The 18,770-nt window shown below is 36.8% G+C and overlaps 2 protein-coding genes across 6 annotated transcripts in view; both read left to right on the top strand.

Annotated features, from left to right (window-relative positions):
• The window catches only part of ptprr (protein tyrosine phosphatase receptor type R), a 48,543-nt gene extending 42,326 nt beyond the window's left edge, over positions 1-6,217 (top strand). For 4 of the 5 annotated variants that reach the window (XM_072672745.1, XM_072672744.1, XM_072672743.1 and 1 more), the window contains 3 exons: positions 130-287; positions 1,799-1,912; positions 2,639-6,217. In XM_072672745.1, coding sequence (XP_072528846.1) covers positions 130-287; positions 1,799-1,912; positions 2,639-2,732 — 366 coding nt within the window. In that variant the 3' untranslated portion in view covers positions 2,733-6,217. Of the gene's footprint in view, positions 1-129; positions 288-1,798; positions 1,913-2,638 lie in introns of those variants that run through there. The other variant, XM_072672746.1, reaches the window with a different exon arrangement.
• A 299-nt stretch (positions 6,218-6,516) lies between these two features.
• The window catches only part of ptprb (protein tyrosine phosphatase receptor type b), a 41,329-nt gene continuing 29,075 nt past the window's right edge, over positions 6,517-18,770 (top strand). Inside the window, exons 1-7 of the mRNA XM_072672738.1 lie at positions 6,517-7,031; positions 7,197-7,470; positions 13,799-14,062; positions 15,251-15,508; positions 16,343-16,612; positions 16,796-17,068; positions 17,538-17,804. Of these exons, the coding sequence (XP_072528839.1) occupies positions 6,978-7,031; positions 7,197-7,470; positions 13,799-14,062; positions 15,251-15,508; positions 16,343-16,612; positions 16,796-17,068; positions 17,538-17,804 (1,660 nt within the window). The 5' untranslated portion in view covers positions 6,517-6,977. The remainder of the gene's footprint in view (positions 7,032-7,196; positions 7,471-13,798; positions 14,063-15,250; positions 15,509-16,342; positions 16,613-16,795; positions 17,069-17,537; positions 17,805-18,770) is intronic.

Below are 18,770 nucleotides of genomic sequence, written 5' to 3'. Positions count from 1 at the left end.
TTAGTTACAATTTTAGATGCTTCCTTCTGATAAACAAATACAAAGTCACACTCTCTCCTCTTTCTCCCTCGCAGATTTCTCATGATTTATGAGACTATACATCATGGCTGTATATTTTTATCATTTCAGCAAGGTGGCCAGAGCCGTAAAGTCCACCACTACTGGTATACATCATGGCCAGATCATAAAACCCCAGACAGTGCAGGACCACTGCTGCAGCTCATGACTGATGTAGAAGAAACCAGAGAGACTTCTGGGTCTTGTGGCCCGGTCATCGTTCACTGCAGGTAGGATGTTTCAAATAAGCTGTCAGAGTACAGATAAGAATTATTTTTTATTTAGAACCATAATAAAATCTCCTGTTGTGGTTTAAACAGCAGAGTTGGTTGTAGAACAATACTCTACAACACTCCAGTCAGAGAGCGCAAGCATCTTTTAATAGCAACATCATCTGCTAAACTTGACAGCAATCAGATACATTTACACTATTATAGCAGATAAATCACCCTTTTGATGGTTGTAATACAGCACCATTTTCAAGCATGTAAAATAACTCACAGTACATGCTAAAGAAAACCTCCATACATATACGTATACTCATATACCATATACCTAACTATTGAGTTTTTAAACATCCAGAGTAAGTTATAAAGAAGTTTTTATATACACTTTTACATGTACTCTAGATGAATATACATATACAGTACTGTGCACAATATTCACATTTCAGATCATCTAGCATTTAACACTAGAAGCGCCACACTGGTCTGACAAACCCTTTGCCTAGAAGCGCTGATCACTGGTCATCTGACCACTGTGACCACTATTTATTAGAATCGCATTGTTGGTTGGTTTTAATTACTTTTAGCACAGTTCGGCAGTCAAAACACTGCTAAGTCTTTATATTAGGAAGCTGTTACTGACATATAATGACTTCTTGATGGTCCTTCTTTCAAGTGTCCATTCCAATTTCAATTCCATATAGATATCCGGTGATTATTTCATTCCAATCTTCTTTCAAACATTTAGTTTAATCTTTTTAATTATTTGATATTGTAATTGCTGTCACAGAATAATGGCATCATGATAGACAATTAACTTTTGTGAAACTCTTTCTCTTTCAACTGCTTACATCACACTTTATTGGTAAATTTTGTTTACCTTTATTATACAGTTGCATACCAAACATATGTTTATCCATCCAGAAGTAAAAAAGGGGAATCAAAATAAAAAATAAAATAAAAATAAGAAGTTTCTTATCACCTATCCAGGCTTATCAAGCTAGTATCTACCTATACTCCTGCTGGGGGCATTTTCTGATATTGCACTACAAATATATGCTATAGTACCTAAAAATATACATTAAGGTTTAGTGGTAGGACTTGTCAGAACAGTAACCACCCTACCTGCTCCCTAATATGCAATTGATTAACAGTCCCAACCCCCTACCAATGGTTTTGCTAAAAAGGTTTCATACCATGAGAAGCCCAACACCAGCTTTCATTAGTCTCAACTAATTCTAGGTAATAGAAAATGAAGGCACAGCTTGAAAATAATATCTTTTCAGAAGGTGGTCTATGCAACTACACATGTATTTATGGCAATTTAATTTTACTTAAATTCATACAACAAAACTTTAGCACTACTTTAACATACAGTACACATACAAATAATTACAAAAAACTCAAACAGTCAAGTCAGTTGATTGGTTAAATTCTGTACAAATATGGGTATACTAACACGTTTTTGTGGTAGCTCTTATTTATATACCCATTAAACTTTATTTTGTGGTTTGCAGTGCCGGAATTGGTCGGACAGGCTGTTTCATTGCCACAACAATTGGCTGTCATCAGCTGCGATTGGAAGGGGTTGTGGATGTTCTGAGCATCGTCTGCCAGCTGAGAGCAGACAGGTACATCAACTTTCTTCATCAGTAAACAGGCTTTTTCTATCCCCCAGGTTTAAGACCATTGAAAACATGCAAAATGGAACATATTACCTAAGTTAATGCTTTGATAACATGATGCATTTAATAGCATGATCTGATAGTTTCACCCTTCATACACATTGAACAGTAGTAGCACAGGCTAAATCCTGGTCCTTGTCAAAGCCAGTATCAGACAATAGTGGTTGCTGTGTTCTGCTTAAAGCACAATCAAAGTGTATTTGGTGGTTGAGGTGGGCTTAACCCAGTGAAGCATTGGCAGAGTGAAGTGCCTAGCTAAGGTTGTAAGTAGGTGATAAGAGTTGGAGTGAAGGGAATGGGCTGGGACCTATGTGTAACCACAAGTATAAGGTGCAGTTTTTATTTTTCATCTTTTCCTGTAGTATTTTACTAGTCATGCTATTCGTAGTATTTCAGTTATTCAAAACTAATTACAAGTTACATCTCATTTATTTATTTGAAATTCCTTGCGCTTCCAAAAATAAATAAACAAAAATCAATACTGTAATGCTGGCATTTTCAAAATGTTAAAAAAGTTGTATTTTTATAATGTAATTTTACAGTTTTAGTATATTCATAAAAATAAGACATACAAACTAACTGATCAATTCATAATAATCAAACTGAATTTTAACATAATAATAATAGTACCAAACAGCATGTCATAGTTAACCTCATATTTGTGTGTCTTAGGGGCGGAATGATTCAAACTGGAGAACAGTATGAATTTGTTCACCATGCCTTGAGTCTTTACGAGAGCCGCCTGTCAGCAGATGCTGGTCAATGAACATAAGTGGAGGCGAGAAGACGATAATACTGGATTTTAACTAATTTTACCAGGAAGAATAATCTCATAAGCATCAAGAGTTCTCTGTTTTTACACAAGGCATGTCCCTTAAATCAGAAGACATTCCAGTCGATGGAGATTTTGAAGGTGGAACTTGAGGAACTTGCGCTGTGAGACGAGGCTGGTGATGATCACACCTCTCAAGATGCTCATAAGACTTCTCAGCAAACGTGTTCTGGTATCCTTATCTCTGACTCTTAATGAAGCTTCTTTGCCTCTAAAGACTTTTGCGTTCTGCTCTGTCCACCTCAGATGAAGTCACTCTACCTGTGTACCCCCTTAAACCTTTGCCCTGTGTACAGCATGGCTGATGGTATTAGTACTGAAATCAGAAGTCTATAGTAATCATTAGGCCTTTTATTCTAAGTTTAGAACATATTTCATATTTATGAATGATATACCTCATCAGTCACTATTATCATTTGGGGAGTAATCATTTATTACAACAGTGAAGAGCCTAGCTCAGACATATCAACAAATCTTTGCCTAAAAGTTCAAATCACAGTAAGGCATCACAAGTCAGTGGAAGAGCAGTCAAATGCCAAAGCTTGTTAGTTTGAGGTTTTGTCCAAGCCAAATGCACAAAAAGTACAATAACAGGATTACCTAACATTAAATATTTGACTGGTGTAGATCTGCAATGCTAATGTTTTTTGTTTATTTTTTACAATTTTTTTTAATTATTTTTTTAAAATTCTGTTGACCATTGTGGGTTTTTCTTTCAATAACCGAGGGGTACCAACAATTTTGTCATATATATATATATATATATATATATATATATATATATATATATATATATATATATATATATGTGTGTGTGTGTGTGTGTGTGTGTGTAAATGTAATGCTAATAATAATAATATTAATAATAATAATAATGTTATTTTTGTACAATTTAATCTTATAACAGTTTCATATTTTTTTGGATTTGAGTTAACAGTGAGGATATCCTGCATGGTTACATTATCTTGACCCAGAACGTTTTACTGTATTGTATATACAGCGCTTATAGAACGTAGACGCAGAAATGTAATTAGGTGAGAAATGTGCTTTTTCCACCTTCAACTATGTGAAATCTGCAAAACGTTCAAATACTGATTATTAGTATTTAATCTAAAATCTATGGAAGAAAAGCAGGGGAAGTCTGTGTCCCATCATCGTCTGTCTCAGATCTGTTCAAAGAGGTACAAAATGCTGTTTTAGCAAATGCTTTTCAGAAACATTAAATATAGAAAACTGGGCCATTATATATTGTGAATAACATTTCGCTTTCAGTAATTTTAGCAGTGTGGCTCAAATTAGGACCTTAGCTGTAGTAAAATGTAAATGGTCAGGGGAATCTAAAACAACACATCATTTTACAACTAATCATCTGTACTTTTGTACTTTTTATTTTTTCATGAAAATAAACAGCAAATAAATACAGTGTTTTGTAATGATGTTGGGATTTAAAGACATGCTTTTAAAGTAAGATATTCCATAAAATACTCATATGCCCATGCAGTTATCTGTCCTCAGGGTATTGTGCAAATCATTAATGGTTATTGAAGATATATTGGATGCATTAAAAATTGTTTAGCACAAAGGCTAATACTGCTTGTACTAGCTTTAGTTTGCAGTCATTAAGTGCATGTAATGGAAGTTCACATGTTCAGCTAAACATAATTTAAAATCATAATAAAAATAAAACATTCGGGAGAATCCAGAAGATGCACCCCATTTACAAAAATACCCTCTAAAGAATCATTGCATATATGCATATTGCCAAAGTAAACCAGAACACAATACCATAATTTTAAAACACTGTGAAACTGAAGAGAAAAACAGATCACTTGTTATTAGTCTTTTTTTTTTTAATCTAATGCAGCTCAGTTGTAATTTAAGGAGAAGGAAGGTACACATTAGTTTGGAAAACACCTACACTGATCCCTATTTGTTCTATTTCTGTGTAGCTAAATGCCAGCGTTCACTGATCTAAATAAACAGTTCTCTATTAGTGACTATCGTCGCTGTCCAATGTAAAACATTGTACAGGGCAGCTACAGGGTTCAACTTATGGAGAAAACTAAAAACAGACAAAAATAGAGATACATGTTTTTCTTTGGACAGCAGCTATATGCTATGGTGCCTGCACTTGTGTGTAGGGTATTTTCGAAGGTCATCTTTACATTATGTCAGGCATTCGTAATCCCAAAACATGATCCTAAAATGGAAAAGCAGTGTTAAAATTTTAGTATATTTAAAGAGCTAATTTTTCAAATGCATCAGTTCACCAGAAGCATTTCTGACTAACTCATTTTCTATATGGTTTCATTTAGTTAGAATTTAAGCATGAGACCAAAAAGGCCACATAAAAAGTGCAGTGCCAAATCACACTTAGGAAATCATTGAGAGCTTAAAAAAATTAAATAAACAATAATTGCATTGTGATGTGGGTTAAACCCTCATCAGGTCATCTGACATGGAATTGTTAAGCAACTTTGCTCTAATATAAGTGTCATTTTATATTTTGAAAGGCACAGTGATGTTGAATTTATGACAGATACTTCATAATGTTTTTCAAAAAGATCATTCAAACTGAACAACAAACTGAAGGTGTGTTATGAGTAAAATGTACATACATAAGTGCTATTAACGTTATGTGGCAGCGTGTTTCTGGACCACATAAGGATCTTGCTGCTAACATTGCAAGCGTTTTTGAGGCATGACAATGATTGTTGTATGACAATGAACATTTCCAGGACACTTTTTTTTATTGAGATTTTTTTATTCTAATTATTTCTGATACAAAAAATATATTTGTGAATTTCTATTAGATGTGCGTAGCATAGAAAAGGTATCTGATCTAATAGGTCAAAATAGTTATTTTCCGTGTACACTGGTTTACTGTTGGTAGCTATTTTCCACTGTCACTGAGTTGTGGCTGGGTTTATCAGTTGATGATGTGTTTTCCTATTTATCGCTTATCAACCTAAATGTTGTAAAAAGGTAAATGTCCAGCAGAACTAACTATAGTAGATATTCTTAGCTACTATAAATACTGTACATATTGATGCCTCTACTATCACAGTAATAGTGCTGCTGGTCTGAGGTAACATTTTAACTGCCATTACTGAACACACAGTTCACCCTTGGAGAAGAAATCTTAAAACTGGAGATGACTTCACATAAGTTACTGAAATACACTTCTGTATATAAAAATACAAAACTACGATGTTACGCAAGCCATATTATCTAATACTAAGGTCCATCGTGCTGTGTTACTATGAGTTATTTTATCTTTATAACAGCCTGTAATGTGGGGAAATGTCTTTCTGTAGAGAAACCTGGCTACTTTTGCCAACTCAGACTGTCTAATGCTGAAAATGTACCTATGATAGTGTCTCAGTGGTCTTTACTGCCAATAAACCAATTATGTCAAACAGAGTTGCTTATTTTTTCACATGTTAAGTGATCATTTTTATATATAATGTTGGATTTAAATGGGACAAATAGGCAAAAATAGAAGAAATTGGGAAGAGGGCAAATACTTTTTCACAGCCTTTTACACTCTATGATTTGCAGCATCAAAGTGGGTACCTATGACCTGCATGAAAAATTCTTGCTTGGAAAATTCAGAGTAGCTTTAACCGTCTGGGTGCTGTGTGGGGATACAGGAAGGAAAAGGAGGTGGCCTGGCTGAAAGCTTTTACAGACAACAAAGCAGCTGCCTTCAGTCCAAAGAAAGTTTTCTTTTTCAGGCCTCCAACAGCAAAGGGACGCGAAAAGTTGAAGTTTTATTCCAGCCTTTATATTGAAGAAAAGTCGCTATATTTTGGTGAAAGCTGTGGGAATTGAAAACCTCCTCCATCAGAGAGGCTTCCATTAGTGTTTTACTTGGACACCGGATTTGAACTCAAGACAGCTCAATGGCAAGACTGCACTGATTGCGGATATCCGTTAAAGACTGGGTGATTTACTCGCACGCACTGTTGTTTGCTCTTGACCGATGAGTGTGAGAGTATGGACTGAAGGCCCCCACAGATACTTGCACACATCCAGCAGGACTTTTGGAAAAAATCCACCGCATGGGGATCCTACACTTTCACTCATCTCCAAAACCTTTGGATTATGTTTTTAAGTGCCTCTTTAAATTGAATTTCTATTTATTAACAAAAATAATCTAAAATAATTAAAATCACAATGCTGAAATCCAATGCTGTTTGGGTAGCTGTTTGGGTAGCATGTGCAATTTTGGTAAGTATTTTAAATATAACATTTTGTTAATTTAAGTTTTATATAGTTATTATTTATCTGTTTGTTGGTAGTTACATACTTAATTTGTGCTATTTAGACACAATATATAAATAATATATTCATTGATTTTTATCCAACAACAATCTTTGTTTAAATCATTTGCAGAGTGTGGTTTTAACAGAGCAATGTAGCATCAACATTACCCAGGCCATAGCAACAACAAAATCTATAGAATTTACCCTGGAGACCTCAGATGTGGATTGCCAGTTCATAGTAGCAGTCAGGGGCAGCCCTGAATACCAAACAGACTGTGAGAATGCTCAGGAACACACACAAGCAGCTCAATGCAAAATTGGAAATTTGGATCCTGGAACCAGGTACCACCTGACTGTGATATCAAAGGCTGATGGGAGTCAACAGAACATTTCCTTACCAACCAGTAAGTGATACACAATCAGTGACACTGTTATGATGAACTGTTATTGCGTTTACAGAGTTTCTAAATAGGTATTTCTACTTAGTGCATGCATTCATTGGCTATTTCATAAGATTATCCTATTAAACAGGTGCAAAAAAGTTTGTGCTTGCTGACTATCTGTACAGTCCGCTGTACACTCTTGAAAATAAAGGTGCCCAAAGGGTTCTATGGACGCACTAAACTACAGCCCACGCAAACAGGTTTCTATATAATACTGAAAAGAGTTATTTGACAGTTTACCCCTTTTTGGTGTTATGCAGAACCATCTTTTAAAAGACTTTATATAGAACCATCTACAAAATTGTTACCAAGAATAGATTCTAAATAAGGCAGACACCATGATTAAACATTTTACACTCTCAGCATCTCTCTAAAAAGTGTAGCATCTCTAACAATGATAAGGGTTCACCATAGGACCACCACAGACATGATATAGCAACAAATATGCTAATTGTGAACCAAAATAAATGTAAGAGTACAAGATGAGTACAAAATGGTCCATGTGTGAAGATACAAAGCAGGTATCTAAACTGGCAACGTAGTGTAAGACATTTACCCCTAGTGTAAGACATTCTTTCCCTGAAAGACCAGAAATGATTGCTGTGTAAAATCTGAAGTTGAGAAGAACTTGAGGGTACATGAGAACAAATTCGTAAATGAACATTTAGGAAGATATGGGCTTTGTTTATGCTTTAATTATGAAGGGTAATGTTGTACTTGAAGACACCCTGGGAGACATTCTCTTTAAGGCACACAAAGTTAGGTCCATGGATGAAGCCAACATGCTCATGTGGGGCTTATATGGCTAGGTGAGTTGCAGGTAGGCATGGGGGGTTTGTATATGCGTTTTTACTGGGACCCAGTTGGGCTTTCCAAATGGGCCAAATCGTTACATCCCACCATTATCTTGCCACCATTATATGCAGTGTACAACGTAGATGGGGTCCATGTTTAACTCCTCCTGGTCCCATCACTTATCCTGGTGGGCAACTATGTTCAGGGCCAACATGGAACTCAAGGCCAAAACGTTCTGGTTTCCAGTTGGGCTACACATAGGGGCCCATATGATCATTTTAGCTAGGTTGCTACATAAACATTCAAATGTCCTTAGAATGCCTGGGTTCTACAGGATATCAAATGTTTGTTCATGTTTATTTGATTGATAATAAATACTCTTGCTTGTCTGGGAAATGAGATATGAACTTAATCTGTTAAAATGTCACTTTTGTGTGTTTTGAGAACATAAGACCTTTAGTTCCATCATTCTTTTAAGGCAGCAGACAATAATAGTAGAGTTTAATTCTAACACACACAGTAATTTACACAAATTCAAACAACAAACGTATTGTACACAGCACAAAACATTTTTCTGATGATTTTTTGTGTATAGACAAGCAGGGTTGGTTCTCTTGACTCAACTCAGGGTGTATATGCCACTGGCAAGTGTGTGATTGCAGTTTTCATATGGGTGTTTATGGGTGACTTTGTGTCTGTCGTTTGGCCCAGCTCCAGAACAGAAGTCTGACCTTAAGTATTTCCAGACTGTTCTGCCCTCTCCCCTGCCCTTTCCCGCCCTATTGTTCTTCTGTCCTAAAGGAAACAGAGAGGGGGGTGGCTTGCATTCTGTTTTGATTTGAGGTTTGATTAGGTCAAGCGGTCCAGCCTCCTCTCTTGACTCTTCATAGCATGCAGTCTGATCCTGTCACCTGAAACACTCTGATATTCACACATCAGTGGTCCACTCCCAGTCTAAAAATACATGTGCTTCATAGCCAGGAATGTCCCACACAAAATTGGATACAATTTTATGACACATTGCTTTCTTTTAAAGCAGAATGATCATGTTATTACTTTTCAAAATGTAATGTTTATTTGCTGTTACTTTTCAATTAAAGTAGTCAAATTAGTATTTAAATACTCAAAACATTAAGAAAAAAAAGTTAACATAACTTTGTTAACAGTTCTTTAGTAAAGACAGTGGTTCTAAATAGAACTTTTGAATGTTAAAAAAAAGGTAAAAAAAAAGGTTTAAATGTAACATTAGCTAGCCTAGTGTTTTGCTCCCAGTTTCACACTCTTAAAAGCAGATGTAATGTGTTTGACTCAATTCTAGACATTTGTGCAAGAACACACAGACAAATGCGATATCCTGGGGAGAACATTGGGCATACCAATTAAGCTTACAAAAAAGTTCCATTGGGACATTTTAGAGCACAAGACATTGAATCCAACAGCATATACAATGTAACAATTAAACATTACTCTCTCATACAATAATATTTAACTTTACATTTAAATTATTGTTATTCAAATAAAGACAAACATCTTTGAATGTAAAAGTCTGGATGTGCCTAATGAGTATGTTTTGTATGTTAAGCTCACCCCTGTTCCAAATAAGCTCACAGCAAAACATTTGAATAAAAATAGTTGTTTCTTATAAACAGACATATTCAGAAATAGGTTTTATTCGAAGGTAAAGAGCCAATAACAAGAAGCAAAACACTAAAGTCTAGCAACAGAGACATCAATAGATTAATTATTTCATTTACAGTGGACTATGATAAACACATGGATGCCACCATATGAACATATGAATGAATATATGCATGTAATTCAGGGCTTTATCAAGTATTATTATCACCAAACACACAAACAAACATTTAGGGTTGCCACCAGTTCCATATAATCAATCCAAATATAAAATGCAACGTTCTGGTTTCCAGTTGGGCTACACATAGGGGCCCATATGAACATTTTAGCTAGGTTGCTACATAAACATTCAAATGTCCTTAGAATGCCTGGGTTCTACAGGAAATCAAATGTTCGTTCATGTTTGTTTGATTGATAATAAATACTCTTGCTTGTCTGGGAAATGAGATATGAACTTAATCTGTTAAAATGTCACTTTTGTGTGTTTTGAGAACATAAGACCTTTAGGTTAGAACTTTGTGCAGGCCAGTCAAGTTCTTCTACACCAAACTTGTTCATCCATGTCTTTATGTGCCTTGCTTTGTGCACTGTGTGCAGTCATGTTGGAACAGGAATGGGCCATCCCCAAACTGTTCCTAAAGAAAATTGGGAGAAGGAAATCGACCAAAATCTCTTGGTATCACAATTAAAATAATCAACAACTGTTGATGTAATTAATAGATAGTGCCTGTAAAAGAGAATGAGACTTGTGTAGTAAAAGTCCTAGTGCTGTTATACTTCATTAGCACTCATTCTCTTTTGTATGTATCTTGCCCCTTTAAATTACATTTGATAAAGTTTTAGAACACATTGAAGCAGTTCATGTCCAGTTAATTACATATAATGGTACAAAGATCGGCAGTAAACTGTCAGGGGTGAAAGTACTTAAACTTAACTCAAACTATCATATTTAATTTTGTAAGTATTTACAATGTCTCTGACATTGTCATTAGTTAACAATTTACAGCTTATCTGTAGCAATGAAAGTAGATTAAGCTTTGAAAATCAAGGCAAACTATTTGGATATCCAAATGTGTGCTGATTATTTACAAACCCTTTGTCTGTGAACAAACATTATTAATGTTGCACTCTCTACTGCACAATAAAGACAATCTTTGCACATCTAAATTGCCATTGTGATGACTAGAATAAGGCATTTAACAAAGAAACAGTTTCTTTCTCTCAGTTTCAACTGTCAAGAGAAGACTTGAAGCTGCGGGTTATGCAGGCTTAGAAGCAGACTTGCCCGGGGTAATGGAGTTTATTTCCTTGCAGTTTGAATAGTCCATTGGATATTCTGATTTATCATTAAGAATTATCATTGTTCCACAGCGTTGTAGTACACCCACCATTACTAAACTGTTCACAGTGTCCCGCAGAAAGGCAGAACCTAGAATTTTAACTAAAAGAACTGAATTAAACTGGAAATGACTTTGTGCAGGCCAGTCAAGTTCTTCTACAGCAAACTTGTTCATCCATGTCTTTATGTGCCATGCTTTGTGCACTGTGTGCAGTCATGTTGGAACAGGAATGGGCCATCCCCAAACTGTTCCTAAAGAAAATTGGGAGAAGGAAATCGACCAAAATCTCTTGGTATGCTGCAGCATTAAGAATTAATTTCACTGGAACTAAGGGGCCAAACCCAACTCCTGAAAAACCCCACACCATAATTCCCCCCTCTACCAAATTTACACATTTGCACAATGCAATTAGACAGGTACTGTTCTCCTGGCAATCACCAAACCCTGACTCATCCATCAGATTGCCAGATGGAGAAGCGTGATTCATCACTCCAGAGAACATGTCTCCACTGCTCTAGAGTCTAGAGACTGCTCTCTAGACGCGCTGTTGTTGATCTAATCTGAAGGCCACACTAAGGTTGGATAACTGTACCAATTGCCAACCTCTGCGCACAATGCGCCTCAGCATACACTTACCCCGCTCTGTCATTTTACGTGACCTACCACTTTGTGGCTGAGTTGCTGTCATTCCCAATTGCTTCCACTTTGTTATAATACCACTAACAGTTGACTGTGGAATGTTGGTGTTCTTTACATGGTAAGGTAATCAGATCTCATCTGGTCATGCTGGGGATACATTTTAATGACAAGGTGTAAACAGAATCCAGTTGAAGAGTGATCCAGAGACTCTCTGGATACAAACCGCATGGTAATGCCAGGTGTAAACAGACCCTATATGTGTAAATGTTTGTGGGCATCCCTTCTAATGAATTCATTTAGCTACTTTAAGTAAAATTTTATAAAAGTGTGTCTGCTCCATGGCCCTGGATAACCAGTCCATATGTGTAAAAAAATCTGTAAATCTGCTTTGCGACATCAGTTGTAAACTTAATTTGATTTTCTCATAATAAACATAATAAACATGCTTACTAACCAACAAAGAAAGCATGCTTTGATGTTATTTAATAAGAAACATGATTGCTATGAAGATTCATTTTTGAAAGGAGATTATTAAGACTTAAGACTATTCATTGCATACTTAATAATCTTGCCCATACAAATGTCAGGCACTGCATTTATGCCTTTTAAAGTAATTGCATAGTATCATTTGTTACAATACCGTTTGTGTTTTAATGAGCGGCAAGGGAGGAAAAGCTATAGAAAAGGCAGTGGCTCAGTAGCCAGCGGCTGCCTGGGTTTGCCATTCATCTCTAAAGGTTCTTTTTCCTTCTCTTTCTTTCCCACAATAAGCTCACCATGGGTGGCTCAGCAGCAAGCCAGTGCCTGCGTTCTTTAAACACTGCAGAACAATCTTATCTGGCTCACACATCACGCCTGCTGCCTACCCTGGCGCGCTCTCATACAAAAGCGGCTCAGCTAGAGCCAATTCCACACCTTCCCTAAGCCGTTGTGTAACGAAGCAGTCGTTGGCCCCATTTTTCATCAGAATAGTGAGGAAAGATTTAGGGCTATCACAATTAGTCAATGTAAATGTATAATGAGTTCAGATAAATGATCTTAATATTTCTTTGTGTAATCATGTGAAAAATGTAAGAACACCCCATTAAACCCTTTGTCTCTTTTAAAATATTAAAAGAAATTAATATTAAGATATTTAATCTTTATTTGAACAATATTGAGAAATTAGAGACAATATAACTAAACACATGCAATTGAATATATCTTTCAAAAGGCTTTTCTAAAATAAGAACCAGGTGTAGCACATCAGCTGAAGGTTTTTGAGGAGCTAGTCATTTGTTATTCGCTTGGTTTGCTCTTAATTGTCGTATCACCATAGCATAGCAAGTAAATCCTCCAAGAAATGTCTCAAAAGAAAGTATAGAGAAGTTTGGGTACAGCTAAATTAAAGCTTGGATCTCACTGAAATGATGTAGGGTGAGATAAAAGGGGCTGTGAATGCCTCTCAAGAAACCTCTCAAGGACCACCCAGTTGAAATAATTCTACAATGTGGGAAAGATTTTCTCAATCAATGACAGAGAGAAGTAGATATTTAATTGAGTTTTTTTTCCCAGTCAGTGGGAGATAAACCAGCTATTAGGACCTTGCATTTATATCAATTACATTTTACTAATAATTTTTAAACACATTTTTTTCTGTTGTCTGTGTTTAGTTATATTATATTTTATTGCATGCTTGAGTGCACAGTATGACATTAAGGAAGATAAAAGCTGGAGTCTAAATTAGAAGACTTGTGGATAAGAATATTATTTTGTCATTTTTCAAACTGTTGAAGTTTTATTAGTATGTTCAAATTGTAAATTGACGTGCTGTAAATGAGAACACTTGATGATTTTGACACATTAGTGATACCATGTATGTTTGTGTGTGCATTGCCCAGGACCTTCTGCTGTGCATGGAGTCTCTGTGTCTATAGATGTGGACACCCTAGAATTTTCATGGCAGCCTGGCCCAGGGGCAATAGAGCAATTTCAAATTCTACTCGGGGATAGCCATGGTCTGAGCTCCACTTGGAACACCACATTAGCCAACACCAGCGACTCCTACAAAATAAATGGCCTTATTCCTGGGCATCTCTACAATATTACCATCATCACTGCATCAGCAGGGTTACAGAACTCAGTGGAAATACAAGCACGAACAGGTATTTTTTTTTGTTTGTGTCTGAGAGGAATTCATAATGTAAATACTAATTAAACCCTATTAAGTCATGTAAATGGGTCCACAATTCAATTCCTTATTCTAGTAACATAACATACAGATTCATTCCATGGTAACTGATGAACCATTTACAGTAATTAAAATCTAATAAAAGATCAATCATGCATTGGACATGTTAAAGACAAGGAACATTTCTCTGGAGCAGAGAAGAATTAATTAAATTAAACATTAAAATATCTTATATGAACTTTGTGTCTAGCTGCTGAGATAAAGGGATCTTGAAGACTTTTGCACAGTATTGCATATATTATGTGCCACAGTTTCCTATTAGACTGAATGGTTTTTTTTCTAACCTTATACAATAGTAGCTATGAAAGAATTTTGATGCATCAGTTTTTAATTGTTTTTTTGTTCTCATCCGTTGCTAATTTGTGTGTGGTGTCCAATGCATGCTGTGGTGTGTGTGTTGTGTGGTGTGGTGAGTGTGTGGGTGTGAGTAGTCTTTTTCCATGATATTTCAGGCAGTTGGGTAAACGCCCTGACTGTCTTTCCTGCTGCTCTTGTGTTATGTAACCCCTGCACTATGTCAATCATGCTTTCACATGTTTACTTCACTAAAACCAAATTAGTATCAACACCTCTGGCTTCAGTTCCTTTCTTTCAGAATGTTCTGTTGTTGAGACCAGAATGTAAACACACTGTGAGAGCCTGAAACAATCGAAATGATCAAGCAGTGCCGTAGTTACAGTGGGTGCTCAAAATGCATATTGAATCATCTGTCAACAACAGTTTTCTTCTTTCTGAAGTGTGTATGGCCCCCAGCTCAGCACTGTAGGCCCATATAAATTCAGTCAAGCTTTATTTGGTTGAACAAATAAAAAAAGTTTAAGTTGAATGTACTTGTACCAAAACATATATAGAAAGAAAGAGGGATGAAACAAATGTTTCAATTTGTCTATTTGTTCAAAAAGCACAAGTAACCCATTATAGTACATATGGACCTTTTAAACATACAAATGGTTCTTTGAGTTTCACAGATCATTTTATTTTTCATGGGTTTTGGGAAGCATATTTTGGTATTCAATTTCCCAAAGCTTTTGTCTGTACCTCTGTGTTAAAGGGAGGGGGATGGGTGGATCCAGCTGTCTAAGTGTATTCTTTTCCTCTGCAGTACCCAGCCCAGTTTCTAATCTACGATTGGACAGTAACAGAAATCAGACTAGTCTTAAAGTCTCTTGGGATCCAGCTCCCGGTGATGTGGACAGTTACCTAGTTGTTCTTCTAGCTCCTGGGTCAGTTCCGCAGAATAAAACCCCAGACTGCACAGAAGCTTTGTTTCACAACCTGAGCCCTGGCCACACTTACGAGGTCTCAGTTTACACCAGGAGTGCTAATCTAAGCAACCACATCAATGCAACAGGCAGTACCGGTGAGTAAGACTGAAATCTATTTAAAGTGATTATTTTTTTAAAAACCTAATTTAGAGAATGTTACACAATCCCTGATTGAATCCCTGCTGGCCAACATTGCTTTAAGAGTGATGAGAGAAGAGAGCGCCATCTACCCACCCTGAGAGAGCATAGCATACATGCGGTCTTAGAGTGCGGCCCCTGATAGCAAGCAGCATGGCTTGTGTTTGTGTTAACTGGCCACACAAGGACAGCGTGTGAAGTCTCAAGTGGTTCTATACTCCCAACCTTCTGCACTACATATTTCTTAAAACACTGACACATTGAGGTTAAGCCACATGTACACAATTCCTCAGTGCCCTAAATAGGCAGTATATAGAAATTTGAGATTTAGACTTTTCTACTTTTATTTACTCTGTCCTACTCAATGTTGTTTCACAGTTTCACATAATAAAAAACACATGCAAGAATGTACTTGAACACCATATTTGCTTGGTACTGTAAAAACAAAACAAAAAAAGAAACAAAACTATGAACTGCAGCCTGTCCGTTATTTGGCAGGGTCCCATGAATGCTGTTTTCCAAAACACAAGACATTACATATTAGTCAAAATTCCTAACTTCTAATAGGATGGATGTATATTTTGGGCCCAGATGAATTTGTGTTGAGCGTTTGGCAGCAGCCCAGCAAAACTAGGCTTCCCTGGCTTGTTTGTGACATTTTGTTCTTGATGACACTGAGACGTAGTACATTGCATGTCTGTGTACCATGTAGGAATGCACTATGCACTTTGTAGGAATTTCTTACTGTGCCTCTCTCTCTCTCTCTCTCTCTCTCTCTCTGTCACTGACAGCTCCAGGTGAGGTTTCCCAGGTGAGGATGGAGAATGTCGCTGACCACGACTCGCTGAAGATTAGCTGGATACCCCCAGTCGGACAGTGGGAGCAATACCGTGTTTTACTCTTCAATGGCAGTGAGACGCTGGTTAATAAAACTGTGGACAAGTCTGTGAGGGAGTTCAGCTTCTCAAGACTAAATCTGCAGCCAGGCAGAGAGTACACAGCAGCAGTGAGTGTGGAGAGTGCAGGCCAGGCCAATACCGTCTACTGCCAAGGTGGAATAGGTACCGAACATACAAAATTACTAAATTCCTGCTATATGATGCTGTTTCTTGTATTTAAAGCCATGCTCTATAAGGCTGAATAATTAAATGTATAAATTGTAATGAACTTTAACCCTAGATAAAAAAAATGTGATGTGTCAGTGTCTATCTCTCTCTTGTCCTTTCTTTCTCTGCCTCCGCCAGTTCCACCGCCTGTGTCACAGCTCCATATCCGTCATGCAGATGAGACTTCTCTCAGTTCTCTATGGAGCCACAGCCCCAATTCATCATCCAGGGATGGCTACACTGTGGAGCTTTACTATGGCAACAGTACACTTGCCATTCAAACTCGCAGGTTAAACTGCAATATGAGAGAATGCACCTTTAATGTGCTCACACCTGGCCGCCTCTACAGAATAACAGTGACGACCACCAGTGGAAACCTCCACAACTCTGCTACAATTACAGGAAGGACATGTAAGATTGTCTATAGCTAAACTCACTCTGCTCATCTGTCGTTCTCATTCTTTATTTCTTAGACACACAAATACACACACACCGATTTAAACCACTTACAGTATTTTTAGTATGTAACACTAACAAATGCTTTGGGTGGCCTAAGAATTTGGCACAGTAATATATGTAAAATTTCCATTATACATCAGTGTAATGCATGCAACACATCTGCCAATGCAATTTGATTTGTTAAAAATGTTCTACCTGTTTTATTATATCTGATATTATCTGATGTGTTTTTCATCATACTTGTATCATTCCACTTACTACTGCCTGAAAGTGGATCTCTGCTTTTGGTACCAGTATTCAATACATATATATGTTTAAAAAAATTGCAAACAAACAGCAACAAAACACATTGTTGTTGCTAACACTGTAAGAACACTGATGGAAAGTTCAGTATTCAGTAACTGCTCTCCTCTGTCTCCAGTGCCTATGGCAGTGACACGCCTAATGCTGAGCAACATGGGAACTGTTGATTCTCTCAGTGCTTACTGGGACAAAGCTGAAGGAGATTTTGACTCTTATCGGGTGTTACTCCTGCACAACAAAGAGGCTGTCCACAACATGAGCCTTCCAGCCAATGCCACCTCCGTCCACCTGCCCTCTCTTACAGCTGGAGCTGCCTACAGGCTGTTAGTTACCACGGTCAGTGGAGAACAAGTCTCTAAGCAGGCTGAGGCAGAATGCCGCACAGGTAACTAGACCACTACTAGTATGTAAAGATCAAACACAAGTGTGGATTGAATTCACAGAAAAAGCTCAGGAAAAGACAAGGTTTTTAAGTTTGCTGAAGCACTTATTATAATTAAACTAGATTCTGTAATACATAGTAACATACTTCAATGTGTGTGCGCAGTTAAGGCTCACAACTGGACCACATATTTTTAACAGTGTAGTAATTTATTAAGATTATGAACACAAACATATTGTTGTAGCAGAAAAAAATGTAACCTCAAAATCTCAAAGGGGGAAAAAACATTCTTACCTTGCAATGGAAGCTAAGGTAAATGTTAAGGAAAGGTTCAGTTCAAACCATTTTATTGTTCAGCAATACAGCAAAGGATTCAATGAGTTTTTGTACCTTTTTGTGCCTAAAGCCTTAAGGTAGTTTTTAGGAAGTCTGTATCACACTCTGTCTTAGAAATATTTGAGGGGAAAAAAAACAACAGCAACAAAGCCACAACTTATTATGTTACCTGAACACTGGAAAATGAATTGACAAAAGATAGCTTTGGTAATGTCTAAATCATGTTTTACAGAGTAGTCTCACTAATTAGTATTAAATGTTAATTTGTTTCTGTTTAAACCTTATGTAGGGATACATGTTTGCCCTTACAAGAACATAAGCAAAATAATGTGCATTGTCTCAAGAAAATTAATAATTTGATGAAATCTCTGCAAAACAATGCAGTGGTCCAATACAAAGGGAATCTGTGGAATTTCAGGAAGTTCTGTGCAGGGAAAAAAGCTAAGACTTCATCAAAGTCTTCCTGAGCAGTCCCAACTGTTTTCCCATGGAACCTAGAAACTATTTTCAGCTATAGCCATCCAACTCTAATGAAGTCAAAAAATACGGTCCAAACAATGGAGGACACCAAACACTTTCAGCTACGATCCACTGAGGACAGAAACTGAGGGAATATATTTGCCTTTTTTCCAA

Source organism: Salminus brasiliensis, chromosome 2, assembly GCF_030463535.1.
Source record: "Salminus brasiliensis chromosome 2, fSalBra1.hap2, whole genome shotgun sequence".
Lineage (NCBI taxonomy): Eukaryota > Metazoa > Chordata > Actinopteri > Characiformes > Bryconidae > Salminus > Salminus brasiliensis.
Note: the sequence above shows the minus strand (reverse complement) of the source record. Positions and strands in the feature narration are given on the sequence as shown.